At 52.1% G+C, this 19,237-nt stretch overlaps 1 protein-coding gene across 18 annotated transcripts in view; it reads right to left on the reverse strand.

Annotated features, from left to right (window-relative positions):
- Positions 1-1,839: 1,839 nt before the first annotated feature.
- Positions 1,840-19,237, reverse strand: part of PTPRS (protein tyrosine phosphatase, receptor type S) — a 148,252-nt gene continuing 130,854 nt past the window's right edge. For all 18 annotated transcript variants that reach the window (XM_017742499.1, XM_017742500.1, XM_017742502.1 and 15 more), the window contains 12 exons: positions 16,224-16,321; positions 13,844-13,967; positions 11,023-11,198; positions 10,352-10,471; positions 10,077-10,231; positions 8,413-8,698; positions 7,818-7,996; positions 7,000-7,126; positions 6,794-6,919; positions 5,442-5,596; positions 4,600-4,735; positions 1,840-4,078 (listed from right to left, as the gene is read on the reverse strand). In XM_017742499.1, coding sequence (XP_017597988.1) covers positions 4,010-4,078; positions 4,600-4,735; positions 5,442-5,596; positions 6,794-6,919; positions 7,000-7,126; positions 7,818-7,996; positions 8,413-8,698; positions 10,077-10,231; positions 10,352-10,471; positions 11,023-11,198; positions 13,844-13,967; positions 16,224-16,321 — 1,751 coding nt within the window. In that variant the 3' untranslated portion in view covers positions 1,840-4,009. The remainder of the gene's footprint in view (positions 4,079-4,599; positions 4,736-5,441; positions 5,597-6,793; positions 6,920-6,999; positions 7,127-7,817; positions 7,997-8,412; positions 8,699-10,076; positions 10,232-10,351; positions 10,472-11,022; positions 11,199-13,843; positions 13,968-16,223; positions 16,322-19,237) is intronic.

Raw genomic sequence — 19,237 nt, forward strand, 5'->3', positions numbered from 1 at the left:
TTTTTTTATCATTTGCTTTATCATTTATTAATCCCCATGTCAGGCTGTTGCATTCAAAAACTATAATTGGGATGTAATTCCAGAAGCTTCTCCTGGGAGTGCTCCCTGTGAGCCTCACTCTTGGGCACTGCCCAGGCTCCCCAGGGAATGGTCCCGGCCCCGAGGCTGCCAGAGCTGCAGGAGCGTTTGGACAGCGCTGCCAGGGATGCCCAGGGTGGGGTTGTTGGGGTGTCTGTGCAGGGCCAGGAGCTGGGCTGGATGATCCTGGTGGGTCCCTTCCAATTCAAGATTTTCCATGATTCAATGAAAAGATTTCATCCCGTATTTGCTTCCCTAACTGGCCTCCTGCAGAGTTGGTTGGGATTTTTGGAAAGCTTTACTTAGTTCCCAGCTGCTGTTCCAATTCTCTTTGCCACTCACCTTCCTGTGCTCCATGTGGGGTTTATTTCAGTTCTGTGAGGGGTTTGCATTTCAACCCGAGGGATGGTCATGCCAGCTCAGAAAAGGATGGAACCAAAATAAGAGCCTGGAGAGCAGTGATGGGAATGATTATCGTCATGGAGAGACAGGAATAGCAGTGCTGGGAGTGCAGGGGAGCAGGTAGGCAGGGAGGGAGGCAGGGAGGGGAAGGCTGAGAAACAGAGGAAGAATCAGCTTTTCCTTTCTATTCTTCAATGATAACATAAAGTGAGCATCAAAAATCCCCTCACTGATGTGAGGCTGGGGAGGTGCCTGTGTCTTGTGGCTGAGCTGTGGAGCCACTTGTGCTACAAATTTCCTTTGAGTCCAGATTATGAAGTCAAAACTTGTTACTATTCCCAGACTGCCTGGAGGGACACACGTACATGAGCTGTGGTTATAAACCAGGAGATTTCTGGGGTTTATTCCTTTCTCTTTTTTCCTGTGCCATCAGGGTTGTTGCTGTTTGATGTGTGGTTGGCTCCCTCCCCACTCCATCTCTCACATGGAGCAACAACATTTTGGAGGTGATGTCATTCCCTGGGATCTCAGAGCACCTGATGCTGATCACGGTTCTCTGTGAACTTGCTAATTAATTTTTTGTTCTTTTCTTTAAGCTGGAGTCAAACTGCTGCTGGTGGTGTCAGTCTCCCATAGGGAGAGGGGGAGCTGTGGAAGGGAGGGAAGGATCCCAGACCACCACTTCTGTCATTCTCCAAACCCCCGTGTCCTTGCCAGCCTTTCCCAGCCGTGCTCCTGTCTGGCCTAAGGTGGGTGAGGTGGAAGCTCAGGCTGGGCTGGGCCTACCTGTGAGCAAGAGCCAGGGTTGGGAAAGCCTTTGGCTTGGCTTAGGTCTGGATCAGTGGGACAAGGGGTTTTCAGCAGCTCATAGGACCCCAGAATGGTTTGGTTGGAAGAACCTTAAAGCCCATCCAGTCCCTGGCCTGTGGCTCTGCATTCTCCTCCCTCTGGGCTCCATCCGGAGCAGGGACAGGGATCTGAGCCCTGTGCCCCACCAGGCACACACGGACAGGGCAGCAGCACCACCCCCAAGGGGTAAAACCCCCAGGTGGGCAGAACCTTTCTGGTGGATCCCGGTGCAGGCTGAGCTCCCCCCACTCATCCATCGCCGAACCAGCAACACCCTCGTGCTCGTGCCTGTGGCACTGCACTTTTGGGCCCAAAGCTCCCCAAACGAGCTGTTTCTTTGCAGCCACATGTTTGGCTTGTACAGGTGCCTATTTTTAGCAGGAGCAGAGGGAGAGCAGAGGGAGAGCAACTGTTCCCTGGCCCTGGGCACCGGCAGGACGGATTTGGGAGTCTCTGCCCAGAGCAGCTGCCTCGGCCCTGCCCCTCCCACACACACAGGGCTGCAGCACGTTCAGACAATCTTCCTTTAATACAAAGTCAATATATCTACATACACCGTGGTATGAAAACCACTTACTGTTTCAGTTTGAAATAACAGTGTGAAAGCAACAGCACTTTGCTCTCATACAAAGAAAAAAACCTCCCCCCTCCCCCCACCTTGTCCAGTAAGATTTTGCTGCAACATACTTAGAAATTTGGGCAACTTTCACACAAATAAGTAAAATCTCGAAGAAGCCTTTCAGTCGGTTCTTTTTTTTTTCTTTTTCTTTTTTTCAGTTAAAGACAGGAAATGGGTTGTGTGGGGGGTTCTGGGCAGCACTTGATGGCCATGATTACCCCTTCTAGAAAAATAAAAAAAGTGGAAAGGGCAGAGGTGAGCAGAGTTTGGGGCAGGGTGGCTTTTCTCAGATATCCTGTGCTCTGTGCATGGCTGCAGGAAAACTCCTGGGCACTGGAGCCACAACCAGCACAGAGAAAGGCTAGGCTGGTACCTGCAACACACCTGGGATGTTAAAACACCTGATGGGTGTCAAGGCTCCGAAATCACATCTCTGTCTCCAGTCAGCAAAAGCCTCTGGTGTTGATGAATCTCCCATTTCAGCCCTGGCCCTGTATGGCCACAGCTGAAGGGGAGGGAATTGGCACTGCCACCACCCCTTCCCCTGCTGCCCCCCTACCCTCCCAGGGATGTGGGATAGGTCTGTGATTTAAAACAAAAGAACCCAAAAAAAAAAAAAAAAATCCAGAAAGGACATTTTGTTTTTACATGAGCAAGTTAAACCTTTTAAATGGTAGAAAAGCAATATGTAGAAGTAGCAATTTGCACTGCATTTTTATATATCACAGCCATTACACGTAACATTTCTACAGTGAAAAAATAGACTGTCTTTGAACATAATATGAACAAATAAGCAAATTTTTCTTTTAAATTCATTGACTGATATTCTTTGTCTTTTTAAAAAAAAAAAGGAAAAAATACACTATTTAAAAAAAAGGTAATGTCACTTGTTACAGTTACATCAATACTTTAAAGAAAGCCACTCACAGTATTTGCCATTGGATGCACCTTCCTGGATCTTTCCCAGTTCTTTTACAGCTGGGGCATGTTGGGGACAGTGGGACGTGGGAGCTGTGCAAGGAGTGCTGTGGTGCTGGGACAGTCCTGAGAGGAGCTCCCGAGAGCTGCTGAGTTCAGAGGCGAGGGGCTGGCACCAGGAACCAGCTGGATATTGGAAACAAATTTCTGTAGGTGCTTCTGGGGCTCCTGGCAGGGACATTCTGCTGGGCAGGAACGGGGGACGCAGCTGCTCACAGCAGCAGTGGGGTGTGAATGTGCAAAGAGCCTGGGGAAGGGGCTGCCTTTCTTCCCGGGGTGTCCCACCCTGCTCCAAGGAAAGCCAGATGGGCTGGAAACGGGCCCAGACCCAGCAGTCAGAGACCCCAGCCCAAGCAAGGGGAGGGGGCCACCCCCCACAGCCAGCTCTGGGGGTTGTAACTCTCGCTCTTTCTCTATCCTTTTAAATATCCTAAAAAATAAATTTTGGAATTAGAAGAAATGAGGAATGTTCCAAGTATTCAAAATGTGAGCTATAAAACCTCTGGCGTGGCAGGGGCATCCCATGAATGCTGTTTGCAAGGTGCCTGCAAGCCCAGAATCATCCCAATGCTGATACTGAGGTTATTAAGACTCCAGCTAGAAGAACTCCTGACCCTAAGTTTGCCTAAGTATTTAGATTTAGTTCCTTTTCTTTCACAGAACACCTCCAATTCTGCAAGTGACTTCCTTTAAAGACTGCCAACTATATTAGTAAATAAACTGAACTCTAATGATGTAACCAAAGTCGGTTTTTCCTTCCCTTCTCCAGCAGAAACGTTTCCCAAGGTGTGTTGTAGCTGTTGGATCTGTTTCCCCGTGTCCATCCGTCCTCCCCAGCGAACACCACCTGAGGTTCCAGAGCAGTTCCGAGCAGCCCTCCCGAGCTGCCGCTGCGAGCGCCAGGTTACAACATGGAGTTCCCGAAGGGGTGTTCCTTCCAATCCTCCCCCCTGCTCCCGATGCATTGTCCAGATGAAAAGGTACTTCTTCTGAGTCAGTTTTGTAAGTTCAAGCGCTCCTCCTGGGTCAGAAGAGGCCTTCCAGGACTGAAGTGGTTGGTAGAGTCTGCACAACGATGGCTTTTTATGTTGCATAGTGATCAAAACTTCCCAGATACTCCAGAGCTGCCTGGTAACAGAACTGGTATTCATCCTGCCAACAGCAAAGAGAAGCAGCCTCAGAGGTGGGAATTGGCTCCTCAGGATCCCTGTCCTGCTCTCCAGACAGCACGAAGCTGAGCAGGAACCTCTGTGATTCTCAAAGAGATGAGAACTCCTGGGAGAGGGAAGTTCCAGCCTTTCCCTTTATGTCTGTGCCTCTCAGGTACTGAACATCCCCCACTCTCCTGTCAGCCCCACAGCCAGATTCTTGTTCTTGGATAAGAATCGAGGCTCCAGACTGGGATGAAATCTCTAAGGGACTTTCTAACAATAGGCACTTTAAATATTTTAAAATTAATTTTGTATTTCTTAGGTGAAATCAGCAGTGCAGCCTGGGCTTGCTGAGTGACCCCAGGTGAGGGTTTGGTAATGCTCAGAAAGGCCAGGCTGGACAGGGCTTGGAGCAACCTGGGATAGTGAAGAGAGTGAAAAGAGAGGGTCTTAGGGTCCCTCCCAACCCAACCCAACCCAGCCCATTCTGTGATTCCTGGGACAGGACAGGGTCCCCCTCACCTCTGTTTGCACCATTGCAGGTCGTTGTGTTCGCAGCATCTTCACTGTCTGGAAAATATCTACAACCCCCTCGTAGCGCATCCGCTCCAGGACGATGCTCAGGGTGATGAACACTCCAGTCCTGCCCACACCAGCACTGCAGGAAGGGGAGGAAATAAACAGGGAGTTGTGGGCTACAATGTTCAAATGTTCCTGTAAATGCTGGGGTTGGGGTGGGGTTGGGCTGGGCGCTGTGAACATGTTAGAAGTGCAGAGCCTGGGTCAGTCCTCCAGGAGAGATATCCAGAAATAACCCAAGTGCCAGAGTGTGACCCAAAAAACGTTTGAGAAAGGCAAATTGAAAAAGTTAAAAGCTTTGGGTAGTGGTGGAAAAATTTTTCTTCATATGTAATGTTGGGCTTTTGAAATTAAATAATTTTAATAAGAATGGATCATCCTGTCCTGCCCATGGGTAAGGAGGAACAATTCTTGCTAGCAGCAAACACAGCCCAGCAATGCTGGAGGTATAAATTGGGCTGAGACTGGTAAAAAGTACTTCCAATTCTGCAGGTGAAATACTATAGATATTTTACAGATATGCTGTAAATAACACTGTGGTTCTCATCTCCTTCAGAGTATCAGCATTTCATACCTCTCCTCCAAATATAAAGGGTCAAAAGCCTTGTGGGCAGGGCCAGGGCTGAAGGGAGACGAGTTTGGCTGGCAGAATCAAGTGTTTGGCACTGACACCCCCAAGAAATCTCCCTGCAAGGATGCAGTGGGAAAGGGGGGAGACATCTGGATTTTAATTCCTTCCTTTAATTCCACATCCCCAGATGGATGAGGTGTGTCCATGAGCCTACCTGCAGTGGACAGAGATGGGGCCATCCTGGCCAAACTGCTCCTTGGTCTTGTGTACCTGCCCAATGAAGTCGATAAAACCTTCTCCTGATTTTGGCACACCTTGTTCTGGCCAGTCAGTGAACTGGAACTGACGAACAGTTCGTGACTGACCGTCCTGGGGGGACAAAACAGGAATAGTAAAACACCCTGTATATGTGACAGAAAACAAAGAAGGCAAAAAACACCCCCTATTTTTGTTGCTAGCTTGTTAAAGGGCATGAAAAGTTGAGGCAACTCAGTGCTGTAGTCAAGTGCACACGTATTTATTATCCAGCCCCACCATGACAGAGCTGCTTGTGTTGCAGTTGACGTTCCTGGACTCAGCCTGTCAGCACAGATCCACGTCCTGGCAGGTGCTGAAAGCTCTGACCACTGCAGACAGCACAGATGGAGTCTTCAGCAAAGGAACGTTCAAGGTGAGGTGTTGGCCTCTCTATCAATCTTCACAAAGACTTGCCACAGTGTCAGAATTACAGCTGACAGGAAGATAAATCTTGTTCTATGAGGACTGATGAGGCATCCTCCTCCTCAACCTTGCAAATTGAATTATCAGGTTCTGGAATACTTAGGCAACCTCAAAAGCAGGAGACTGAGCTGTGAGAGGGAGGGTTATGTTTGCCTCAGAAATTTGAGAAGGTATTGAAATGCTCCTTTGGATGAGAAACCTGACATTGAATTGAAGATTATTGGAGTGAATTTGTCCCTTTGAACATGACTGGCAGTGGCTCCTCTTCCAACCACAGAAGTGCTCATTTTCTGTAGGGTGCAGAGAAACCTTTGCAAGGTTTTTATCAACTTTTTTTGGGAAATACGTTCTGCTTTCACCTCAAATAAGCTGCAACTAATCCCCAAAGCCAGGCACACCTCTAACAAAGCAACTCCCGGTGGTGAAAGAGGTTTGAAACAGCTTTCAATTTATAAGAACAAATATTCCAGTACAATCTGTGTGTGTGTGTTCTGTTCCTGATCACAACTGAGCTCTCAGGCATGCAGACTCCAAACCTCCTTGGGCAGCCCCTTCCACTGCCTGACCACACTTTCCATGAAGAAATTCCTCCTGATGTCCAACCTGAACCTCCCCTGGCACAGCTTGAGGCTGTTTCCTCTTGTCCTGGGAGCAGAGCCCGACCCCCACCTTGTTCTGTGCAGGAGCTGGACTCGAGGATCTTTGTGGGTCCCCTCCAGCCAGGATATTTTATGAGCTCTCCTCCACTGAAAATCCCAGAGAAAGTGTGGACACCTCAGCCCAGCCCACCAAACCCTGTTTTCTGCCAGTTTGAACCACCCTATCCCAGCCCACGGCAGCACCTACCCTGGCATCCGTGACCTTGAACTCCCGCAGGATGTACTGGGGCATGTTGTACTCAGCCATGGGGTCCACGACGAAGTACTGGTACCGTGCCGAGCGCTCTGCGGGCCAGTACTGATGGCACTTTTCCTGCCCAGGGCAGAGACAGGTCCCTGTGAGTCCTTGTCCTGCAGGAGTCCCCTGCCAGCCCCTCCTCTGCCCCCACTCACCCGCCCCATCTCACGAAGCTTCGTCAGCATCACGACGATGGTGGAGTTGTTCTCCCAGAGCATCCTCCAGAAATCCTCGGTGGTCTCTGCCAGCGGCCCCTGCGTGGCAATGTAGGCCTTCTGCTGCCTGGGGGAGCCCAAAGCAAGGGGGGGTCAGGCAGGAGCACTGCATGGGCAGAAGCTTTGGGAAATGCATGGAAAGGCTGGAGAGTGGGAGAGCAAATGGAAATGCTGGGGAAGGACTAGAACAGCACAAGGTCTAAAGGGGTAGGGGTGTCTTTCATGCCAGTGGTCAAAAAAAAAAAAGAGCCGATGGTGAAGCTTTCCTTAAATATCACTTCCAAGGGGAAAATCCAACCACCAGGCTGCCCAAATCCCAGTGCCACAGCTGGGGCCAGCACTGCTGGTGCGCCTGGACAGGAGGAAAACTTGCACACGGAATTGCTTTGTTCCCTCCAAACCCACCCATGGAGGGTTGCAGCTCCCAGGGCTGGAGTTTCTGGGGGGAAGCTCTGGGGACTGCAATGCCCCCAAATCACAAAGGTAATAAAAAGGCCAATCCATATTTGGAAACTTCCCAACAGCAAAATCCACCCCTCACTGATGCTCTGTGTTCAGGACCTGCAGCTGGAGAAGGGCTGCGCTGCTTTAGGGGATCAGTAATTTAAGACCACGGGGAAAATGTCAGCAGGCTGGATTTGGGTCTGCAGGGGGATTTACCTCTGGCACCTGTGTGCAGGTGATGGGCCAGCCCAGACTCCCCGTGCGGGGCCCGGCCCAGCCCCAGGGGCACAGAGCTCGGGTGGCCCCGGCCGTACCTGTAGCCGTCGATGAAGCTGGCGTTGATGTAGTCGGAGCCCTCGACGCCGCGGATGGGCTGCAGGCACACCCGGGTGGTCTCGTAGGGCATGATGTTCACCAGGCGGTTCTTGAACTTGTTGCAGGGCAGGTTGGCGCTGATGAAGCGCGAGGTGTGGGCCTTGGAGTTGGCGAGGCGCTGCGGGCAGAGGGACAAACCATTCCCTCAGCTGGAGTGTTCTCCTGACCCTGTGCCAGCCCCCTTTACCTGCCCTCCCTGTTCTACCCCTCCGTGTGCCCTGCTGGGGTTTGCTTTTGGGGTGGGGCACAGAGACTGAGGCCTTTCCCTAAGCAAAACTTCCAGAAAATACTACTACTACTACTCAAAAAGTTAAAAACCCCTCCAATTTAAGAGGGAGCAAATTCAGTCTCGATCTGGAGTGACCAGGGAAGCTGCCTGTGGTGCCCGGCAGGTCTCCCCTGGGAACTGCGTGACTCAGTGAAGTAATTACCTCCCACATGGAGGCAGCAAGGTCCCACTTGCCTGATGAAGGCTCCGTGTGACCACCGAGCCCTGCCCAGGCCCTGCCGCCCCATCCCAGCACCCACACTCACCTTGAACTCCAGCTCCATGCCCGTCACGTGCTCCCTGGCCTCGATCTGTGCCAGTTTCTGGATGTAGCTGTAGAGGTTCCGAGCCGGGACCTCGGTGTTGCCGCAGGCCACGGCCTCGAGCAAGGCATCGTGGATGAAGCTGTACTGGTCCTCTGTCTGCACCATGTAGTTGCGCTGGGACCTCATGAGGGTGACGTGCCCGTAGATGTCCACGGTCTTCTCGTGCTTGATCCTCTCCAGCATGGCGTCGATCACGATGAAGCAGCCGGTGCGTCCCACGCCCGCGCTGGCGGGACAAGGGGAGAGGGAGGTGAAGGATTGGCTTGGCCTTCACTGGGCAGGTGCCAATCGCCCCTCCACACCGCTGCGTCCCCTGTCCCCTCCACACCGCTCTGTCCCCTGTCCCCTGTCCCCTCCACACCGCTCTGTCCCCTGTCCCCTCCGCTGTGACACCCCAGGCCGGGCACAGCTGTGGCAGCCCGAGGCTCCAGCAAAGGGCTGGCACGATCTGAAGGCTGAAAAAGCCTGTTTAATCTCTCCGATCTCAGCAGCTGAAAAGCCACTGATGTAACAAGTAACGTGCGTCACCTCTCTCCCTCAATGTTTTTGTGCAGCGAGGTGACATCAGACCTGTGTGTAATGGCATTTACGCCTCAGCGGGGCTCTGTGCTCTCTTGTGCCACTGCTAATAAAGGGTTTCCTTTCACCATTCCAGTGCTGTCCCTTTTTTCATTGAGCCCCCTTGATCTCTGTTAATTAGACTCCCTAACACCTGAACCAAGCAGGTGACTGGAGCTCTGGCAAGAATTTAGCAGCTGATCTGGGAGCTGGTTGTGAGCTGACAGCTCTTTATTCATTTTCTGAGGTGCACAATAATTGCCATGTGCAAGGATAGTGATAAGTTGCCTCCTCACAAAGACTGTTAAAATGGCATCCTCCAGCAGAGGCAGGATTAGCTTCCCCAGCAGCCTGTACAACTCAGATCTTCCCCCAGTGCCCAGGAACCCACAAGCTCCTCCACACCCTCCTGAGGAACACAGGGATTTATCTGCACTGAGACTTCAAAGATTCCTCACTGGGTTGTGAATTGAATTAGGGAATGTTACCTGGCTTCAGCTTGGCATTATCAGAAAGGCTGCAGCACTCAGAAACCCTCTGTCAGTCACTGTCAGCTCTACCTTGGGCAGCTGAGGCAGCTCTGCCTCCCAAACACCCCAAACACTCTCCAAAGTCGCACCTGATCCTCCTCCTTTCTCACTGTGACCAGAGACAATTCCACCACACAGAACCAGACACTGGTACAGCACCAGGCACTTCCCATTGCTTAACAAGATCATCAAATCCCAGAATGGTTTGGTTCCAAAGGGACCCTAAAGCTCATCCAGCCCCACCCCCTGCCACGGGCAGGGACACCTTCCACTAGACCAGGTTGCTCCAAGCCCTGTCCAGCCTGGTCTGGAACCCTTGGTCTGAGTGATTTGGTACAAATTACACCCCTCATCATCTCAGAAAATGCTGTGGTCAATGGAATCCTCAAGTTTCCTTCTCAGATGCTGCCTGGGAATCCACCTAAGAGCCATCCCTGTCTCCCAGGTAAATCCACACCCTCCTGAACTTCCGCCTCCCTCGCAGGTGTCCCCATGCCAGGGGAAGGGAAGCTGTACCTGCAGTGCACCACGATGGGACCAGCATCCGGGGGGTTGCAGGTTTTCACCCGTCTCAGGAAGGCCAGGAACGGGGTGGGGTACTCGGGCACGCCGTGGTCAGGCCATGCTGTGAACTGGAACTGCCGCACCTCGCGCTTCTCACTGGAGCCGTTCTGCAGGACAAGGGAGCGCCAGGGTCAGGGGGGCACCAGCACCCCAAAGCTGCCTGTGCTGTGTGTGCAGGGTGTGCCACAGCCCATCTCCAGGGAAAACGGGAGCAGGAGCCAGCTCACCTTGTGAAGGGAGAACGTTCGGACGCAGAATGTGGCCAGTTCAATGGTGTCCAGCAGCGTCACTTGGATCATTCCGTAGGTGTCCGTGCCTCGGCCTGGCCAGTATTGGTCACACTTTATCTGCAAGACAGGAGGGATGGCTCAGTGCTGGGACAAACCCTTCAGTGGTGGGAAGCTCATTCCCAAACTGCCTTGCTACCAGTGAAGCTGGGCAGGTGGCAAAGGCAAGGAGAGGTGCAAGAAGTGTCTTTGCAGAGCACCAGGACAGGGACAGACCCATCAGACAAAGCTCCTACTGACTAAGCACAGGCTTTGATGACACATCAATCCCAAAGACAACAGACTGGAATGATCCTGAAGATTAGAGGGAATGTACTGGGGCTTGTTAAACAAGAGAACTGAGTATGAAACTTGCCACATGATTAACTCCAAGACAGACATGCAGTGGGATCCAGCAGCCTCTTCTCCTGGAGTTGCCAAGGAGGCTGCAGCTTTCCAGGGTGAATGGCTTGTTTTTTTAAAAGCAATGAATCACTGAACTTTCAGGGTGCTGTCAGAGCAGGCAGAAATCCCCCACTGGCTGCACATCAAAGGGATTTGCTGTTTCCCCAACCCTCCCCTCCAATCCCCCTGGATTATGACTAACCAGTCATCTCTCTCATGCATCTTACCCGTGATTTCTCCTCCAGCTTAGTCATCATAACAATGGTGGCTGAGCGCTGCTCCCACACCATCCTCCAGAAGTCCCCGAAGGTCTCTGGCAGAGGCCCCTGGGTGGCAATGTAGGCGTTCTGCTTCCGGTACCCATCGATGTAGTTGGCGTTGATGTAATCACTGCCCACAATTCCTGTGTCAAATCAGCAAAAATCAGAGAATTGCACAGGACTTCACACAGCTGGAAGCATGAGGAGATTTTTGCAGGGATGCTGTTAGAGAGAAGTCCCCGGCAGAAACACCAGAGCCTTTGTGGCTTGGTGGGTCAGAATCACACAGGCACTTGGCAAGGTTTTCCCAGCTCAAGCTCCTGCATTGCAGGGAGACAGTAACTCCTTGCAAAAGATATTCAAGAGACCGAATATCAAGCCTTGAAACCATGGTGTTTGCACTCGTGTTAAACAGGAGCAAAGCCCTGGCCCAGGGCACCTGCTGCACCAGTGTCCAGTAGGACAGACCTGAGTCCTTGTCCCAGCCCACCCCAAGCCCAGGCAGCAAATGACTGTGTGGCCCATAGTCGAATCCCAGGCATTGAGCTACAGCTGGACAGAGTAAAGAATAAAACCAAGCTTGATTGAGCCAATGAAGGCTTTGAAATCACAGGCTTTGACTCACTGTAAATTGCCTCCTGTCATTTAAAGAGTGGGTTTTTTTTTTAAACTTGCATGAGTTACAGGCTATTGAGTTCCAGCTGCTTGCCTGGGTCCCTGCTTGAGGGTTTGGGATGAGCAGGAGGCACTGCCAGAGTGAAGAGGTTGATTGGGACATGGCACGAGAAAGCTGCTCTGGAGTTAAAATGGCCCCTGGCACGCGGTGCTGCCCAGGTTCAGCTCCAGAGAGCCGGCGCCTGGCACGGAGCAGCCGCACTCCGGGGTGGTTTGGCTGTTCCCGAGTACAGCCGAGCGCCTGGCAAGGCTGGCAGGATCTGCAAACCCACGATTAACTCGGTGCAGAGTCCTCCTGTCTCCCAGGGAGCCAAGGGTGGGGAGCAGCAGCAGTGGGGAACTGGGCTGCAGCAACTGGGGCTGCTGCTGCTGGCGAGGGGCGAGCCCAGAGCCGCCTGCCCGTCCTCAAGGGCACTCAGGAACTTCTGAAGAAATGGCTTTTGATTAAATTTCTGGAGGGTTCCCTACCCCTGCTCCTTCCCAGTCTGAAATTTCAGGAGGCAGAGAATGTGGCTGTAACGGCAGGAGCGTGATCAAGGCTGAGCTTCCAGAATTAATCTCCTCTCCAGCCCCCTGGGGTCCACTGTGTCATCTGAAATGGTGGCCATGAGCTCCTGCAATGTTTTGCTGCGTGACAGGCCCAGCTTCAGAGAAGTCACAGAATTAAAGCCACTACTTCTTCCTGACCAAGCAGCCAGTGACAATCTGCAGCCTTGACAAATCCAGATTTAAAACAAAGAGAAAGCAACAAAACTAATTTCTCCAGCTCCTTTCATCCTCCAGCCCTGAGCACAAAATAGAGCCTGGTAGGAAGGGGCACAACAGCCAAGATGTGTCAGAACCTCTCAGATGCTTGAAAATTCAACCTTGGCCCATCATCCTTGCACTGTTGGTCCCTCATGGAGCCCTGGGTAGAGCTGGGACTGCTGCCTGCATCCAGCCCCAGATCCAAGACCAGCCCAAGTGTCCTTCACTCCCACACTTGTGCTCTTCTCCTTTCCCTTGAATGACAAAGCAACTTTTTAAAGTCTCTGCTTTCCTTGGCTCATACAATATTAATCTCGGAATTAAACCAAGGCAGAACACAGCCAGATTCACAAGGAGAAACATTGAAAGCCCTCTAATAGCAGACCAGAGCAATCCAGATTTGTGCAGTTTTTTGGCAAATCACCACTCTCTGCTGCTGCCTCAGCTCTCCCCATTCCCCGCGCCCCTCGGAGCTACTGTGGCACAGGGAGATTATTTTAGCAATTCCCTGGTCTCAAAGGCTTCTGAATTAACCTCTGCATTCACCAGGCAGTTACCAGGACATCCCACATCCTCTCTGCTCTGATGATCAGCTCTTGGCAACGCAAGACTGGCCTTGAATGCTTTATCCACCCGGCACAGCCACATCCTGAGCCCATGAAACTCCAATATTATCTCGGCAGCAGCAACCCAAGCAGGTGCCCTGTTCAACTCCATCTCAAGCCCCTCTTATCCTGGCGTGCACTGGAGCAGCTCTGTCAAGAGCCACGAGTTGTGAAATTTAATGTAAATTTTCTGACTGCACCATCGCTCACATAAGCAGCTCAGGAAACAATTTATGACCCGTCAGGCTCACACTAACCCCTTCTTATCCTGAGCCTTTTAGGGGCCAGGGCTGCAGCAGGAGCTGCTATCAAGTGATTTTTATGCCTGTACAACTCAGCGGCCACATCTCTGCGGCTGCTGCCTCTCACATTGGTACAACCAGCCCTGTGCTCGCTTCCCATTCCTCCCTGTGCAGCCCCGCTCCGCGTTCCCGGCCGCCCTGTTCCTGCTCCCTCTAAAGCCCTACGTGGTCTGAATTCTTCCTGTTAGTCAGAGATGTATCAAACAGGCATCTCCAAGCAAAGGGAAGGCAGTTTCTTGATAAACCAGCCCTTCAAATGAGGGATTGCAGCTCCAGGGGAATATGTCAGTCACCAGAATTTAACAAATGCCTGGTTTACAGAGGTATCTCCTGCTTGCCAAACTCCCAGGGAGACGTTAAGAGAAGAATATAAATAGAGATGAGAGAAGAGCGTGTGCAACGTGTTCCCTGCAGGAACTCCACCCCAGCACTGCCCAGAGGAGTGGGGATGCCCCGTACCTTCGATGGGCAGCAGGATGACCCGGGAGTGGTCGTAGGCGATCACGTTCGCGTAGCGGTTCTTGGGCTTGTTCACTTCCAGGTTGGAGTGCTCCCAGGTGAACTGCTGCCCGGGGTCGATGGACTGCAGGGGTCAGGAAACGGGAGAGTCAGTGAGGAGAAAAGCAGCAAATCCAGTTCTGAGCGCTTGTTCCACGTGGCTCTGCAGGTCTCGCTGAGGAGCGCAGCGATCGCCGTGTGCATCCCGCAAGAACCCAGCTTTGCTGGTTTATGACCGTGTGTGCTGCCCCATCCCTGAAGTGCCCAAGGCCAGGCTGGATGGGGCTCAGAGCAACCCGGGACAGTGGAAGGTGTCCCTGCCCATGGCAGGGGGTGGCATGAGATGGGCTTTAGGGTCCCTTCTGACCCTAAAGAAGTCACCATTCTGTGACTCTATGATTAAAAGCTATTCATGGGCAGCAGGAAGGGACTGGGCTGCTCTGTGTGGAGCAGGAACAGCTTTGCTTGGGACCACAAGGACTCAGCACCAAAAGTTTCCCAGTGCAAATGGGGACGAAGCCCCACAGGAGCCTGGCAGGGTCAGGAGTGCATCCCCTAGCACAAAACAGGGGTAAGGACCCCGGCCTTAGGACACTCAATCAACATGGATTTTTCCCAGAAGGGATGAAGGAATAAACAATGAAATGCACTGGAGAGAAAAAGCCCCGCTGCCTGTCCTAGTGATTTATGCCAGGTTTGGTGGTCGGGTTTTTTTCCTCTCTAAAGTCCAGCTGTCCCAGATATGGAAATTAGGTTAATTACGTTTACCTCTAAATCCTCTGCCAGAGAATTAAATAAAACAAGGGCTTAATTCCTTCATCATTTTGCAGAGCCCTTGGGGTTTGCCTCAATTGGAGGCTTGGCAGGAATGTGCCGAGCTGTTTCCTGCTGCTTGCTCTCCCTCTCCCCACCACGCTTTGGGGACAGGGTCCCAGATCCCAGATCCACCCCTCTGAGCTGGCCCTTGCCCGGCCCCACTGCCCTCCCTGCCTGTGCCCACCCTGGAGCTCCGCGGGCACAGCGTGGTGCAAAACCAGCTGATAAAACTGTGCTCCTGCACTCTGGCTGCAGAGAATTCCTAACTAATGGGTATTTATACTATTGTAATGTGTCTGTTTGCTCTCCATCCCTCTAATCATGCCTCGCCTTCACTTCATTAGCGATGTTTGTTCAGCTCTGGCTCTCCCACTGGAGGAGGTTGGGCTGGCACGGAGCCAGGGCACTCGGGATATGGCATTATGCAAATCAGCCTCTGGAATCTGGATGGAGCACATGAACGGGCTGCTGCTGCCCCCGTGCCCCAGCATGGGAGGAGGGACCCCGGCAGAGCAAAATGCGCCTTCTCCAAGACGTGACCCCCGCTCCGGGTGCGGAGCCGCCAGCGCGGAGCCGCTCCCGGTGATATCCGGGAGTCGGGACAGGGAGAAAGCATCCCTTTGTTTGGAAAACATCCACTCGCTCCCTGCCTGCAAACAGACCGAGGCAGTCTAGACTCGTTATTAGGCTAAAAATACCAGGGCATTTGATGTCTTTCGACAACAAAACCAAGAGTGGAGAGAGGCTTTTTACAAGGGCATGGAGTGATAGGATAAGGGGCTTTAAACTGGAAGAGGTTTTAGATTGGATATTAGGAAGAAATGTCTCCCTGGGAGGGAGGGCAGGCCCTGGCACAGGGTGCCCAGAGCAGCTGGGGCTGCCCCTGGATCCCTGGCAGTGCCCAAGGCCAGGCTGGACATTGGGGCTTGGAGCAGCCTGGGACAGTGGGAGGTGTCCCTGCCATGGCAGGGGTGGCACTGGATGGGCTCCAGCCCAGTCTGGGATTGGGTAATCAAACATTACCAGGGCAGGGAAAACGTGCACAAACCCCTCAGACATGACATGTACGAGGAAGTACAAATCTTTAGCTCCGTGGCTGCTGATGGCATCAGTTGTGGAGGACTCCCTGCTCATCTCACTCAACCTCAGCTGTATAAACTGGGTGTCACAGTCCTTGTTTTGGTCCCCTCCCTGTCCTGCAGCAAGACACAGGTACCCCAAGGACAGCTCCCATCCCATCCCATCCAGCAGTCACCTTCCAGGACTGCATCCCCCTTCTCTGAGGGAGCTCAGCCTCTGCTGACCGGACAGGAGCAGCTCATGGACCAACCTCTGTGCTCTTATGAGCTGGAATTGAACCCAGCAAAGTGCTCAGCAAGTACTTAAATTTCCAATACATAAATACCTTTTAAATTTCAGCTAACCAGATCTTTAAAACAAAGCTGTTTATTTGGATGAAGGCCTGTCTGAATTCCCTAATTCCTGGCTCTGCAAACCCATGCACAGCACTCACTCTTGCTCATACCTCATACTCTTGGGATAATTTCAGGTTATCATTAGCTTTGAGATGCTCTGTGTGTTCAGCCAGCTCGGAAACGGGGATGGGCGGGTGGCTGAGCATACCTAAAAGACAAGACAGCAGGAAAAGAATCTCATTTAATAATAACTAAAATTCACAACCGTTGCGCATTTTATAAGAAAGAAGGAACAAGAAAAGAAAATAAATTACAATGTAAGATCTGCAATGAAAGTAGGGAGGTTAGAAGAGAAGAATTCAGGGCTCGAAATTGTGTCCTTGGGAGTAAAAAATAAAAATCAAGGAAATTAAAAAAAATAACAGTAAAATGAGAGTGTTCCCGTGATGGCCCCATTTTCAATGTGGAAATCAGAGCAAAACAAAAAAGGAAAATCCGAAGAGCAGATGCGTGTTAGCGATTCCAAAGTGGACTTGGAATGAGCAAACGCTGCCAGAGGAACCTACGCAGCAAATGGCACAGCACCCGCCGGGATCAGGAACCAGCTCCAACAGAAAGGGAGGCAAGGGCAGGATCCAGCCAACCATGGTGATGTGGGCAGGGGATGGGAATATGCAGATGTGGGGAAGCAGGGGAGGCTTTTCAGGAACTGGACTTGATGATCTTTAAGGTCTTTTCCGACCTCAAGGATTCTCTGGGTTGTCCTTTGCACAACATCGGTTCTGAAGGTCTGCTCATGGACACTGAGCTCTGACCTGCACCATTCCCAGAGTGCAGCCAGGCCTGGAAACACCCGGCTGGCTCCTCTTCCCACTCATGGCTGGTTCCTTCTACAGCACAGCCCTCCCTCCCTCCCACCGTGGGTTGGGCTGCACCAGCCCCATCCAGGCTCTGCTGGGAATGGTGTCACCTTTTGGGAAGGACAGGCAGGGGGATTGGAACAATTTGCTGCAGGGTCTGATGCCCCTGAGCTGGTTCAGCTGCTGCCCCTGCAATCCCCATCAGCACTTTGGCGTGCTGGTGCTGAGGCAGCCAGAGCTGCCAGGGAGCTCATTGGAGCCATACTGGGAGGTCCCACCGGCTCAGACTGGTCCAACTGGGGCACATCTCAGCCACCACCAGGGTGAGCAGCCATGGCTGACTCAGTTCTCAGCCTGGGATTTGCACATCCTGCTCTGAAAGGGGCAGCTGGAGCTCTGGGAAGAGCAGGGACCCTTCCCTTCCTACAGTCCCTCAGTGGCTACACTACCAACCCAGGCAGAAAAGCGCTCCGTGCTTTGCTCATCTGCATCGGATTATGTTTTTTCAAAGGCTTCCCATGCTGTCTGCCAGCCTCTCCAGAGGCCTGGAGAGCAGCATTCTGAGAAGCCCTGGGCAGTGCCCCCGATGAGAAGGACAGGAGTGGAGAAGAGATGGAAGCCAGGGAGAATTTCGAGCCCCGTGGGTGTTGGTGGGTGACAAAGCAGTGGCGTGGCAGCAGCATGGTCAGATACTCTGAAAACTCAGCACAGAGATGGCAAAGCAAGCATGACATCCTCAGTTTTACAGTGATTTGGGAGAGGTGCTGCTTCCCCCAGGTCTGGGCACGGGACGAGTCTGCCATACCTGGACAGGTTTCTCCTAAGCTCACCACACATCTATTTTCAGCACAAGGAAATACGGCTGAAAACAGAAGAAGAGAGAAAATACACCAAAAAAGCTCACAAAAATAACCCTGAACTATCCTGGAGGCTGTGCTGGCTCCACTCCAGTCTGCTGGGATCAAGGCAGGAAGCCTCTCTTGGCTCACAGAGGAGAAACTCTGATTTAATCTCTTGTTGTCCTGTCCCATCACACCTGGAGAAGGATTATTTCTCCTCCTAGATGGAGGGTGGCTGCCGTCCACCCCAGCACCAGATGCAGACTGGGGCTGTTGGGAGGAGCTGGTCCTCTCAGTGTGGGATGGGGAGGCCAGCCGGGCTGAGATGCTCCAGATCAGACCAAACCAGCTTAACACCACCAACACTCGATGGACTTGCAGGTTAAAAGGAGAAAATAAACAATCCAAAACCCCAGTAATAACAAGCAGGAAAACCCCCAGGTTCTCCTTGGCTCAGAAGTCATGGAGCAACATGTGCGACAATCTCTGAGCCAGTGGGAAAGGCCCACAGTGACACTCTGGAATGAGGAGTCACATTCCCCTTGAAGGAGTTTCACACATTTGCTGCATAAAAGCTCCAGAAAAGATCTAGAGTGCGACCAGCAGCTCTGCCCTTGGCTGGGGGTCATCCTGCTTCCCCTCCAACCCTCCCTGCACAGAACCTGGCCGGGAGCACATGGAACTTGCCTTGTTCTGCTGCTGTTAAGGACAGAAACTCCTTGTGGGATCAATTTCTAGGGCTCTTTGGAATAAAAGAACCTCTGCAGCAATAAACACTTCCCTGGTCAAAATGCCAAATGCATGGGGTTTCCAATAGGATCCAGGAGTTTGCTATGAAACGAGGCAGGAGCGGCATTGAGCTGCTCAGCTGAGCAGCTGCTCTTCCCTGATTTAATTCAAGAACCCATTTTGGGGTATGAAGGGCTGAGTTCAGCCAGGAAAATACCCACAACCCCTCTGTTACAATGAGGGGGTTGAGGGGAGGTGGCAGTGGACTGGGACAATTGTGACATATTCCATACCAAAGAGAGCAATATTTGGGTTGAACTATTCAGGGAAATATCCCAGCCCTCGCATCTCTGAGCACAAGCAGCATCTGTGACTCTTCATATTTGTCAGCTGAAACCTCACATACTTCCCTGCCCAGTATTAAAAAAAATCCAAGCCCAAACCATCCAGCAAGGCTGGGATCTTGGCTCCTAATGGGATGAAATCTTTTTGAGCCAGTCTCATCTAACATTTCAATCACTTGAATCTCTCTAATCTTATCACAAAAGACTTGATTCTCTGTGCACCAGCCAACTCGCCAGAAACATGACCCTAACATCTGCTCCATGGGCCAGAGCCCATTTATCCTGCAAAACCACGGTGGCTGGAGGCACTCCTGTGAAACCCGGGGGCACAGGCCCCTGGGGTGGCCTCTGC

This window comes from Corvus brachyrhynchos, unplaced genomic scaffold (genome assembly GCF_000691975.1).
Source record: "Corvus brachyrhynchos isolate BGI_N302 unplaced genomic scaffold, ASM69197v1 scaffold158, whole genome shotgun sequence".
Taxonomy (NCBI): Eukaryota; Metazoa; Chordata; class Aves; order Passeriformes; family Corvidae; genus Corvus; species Corvus brachyrhynchos.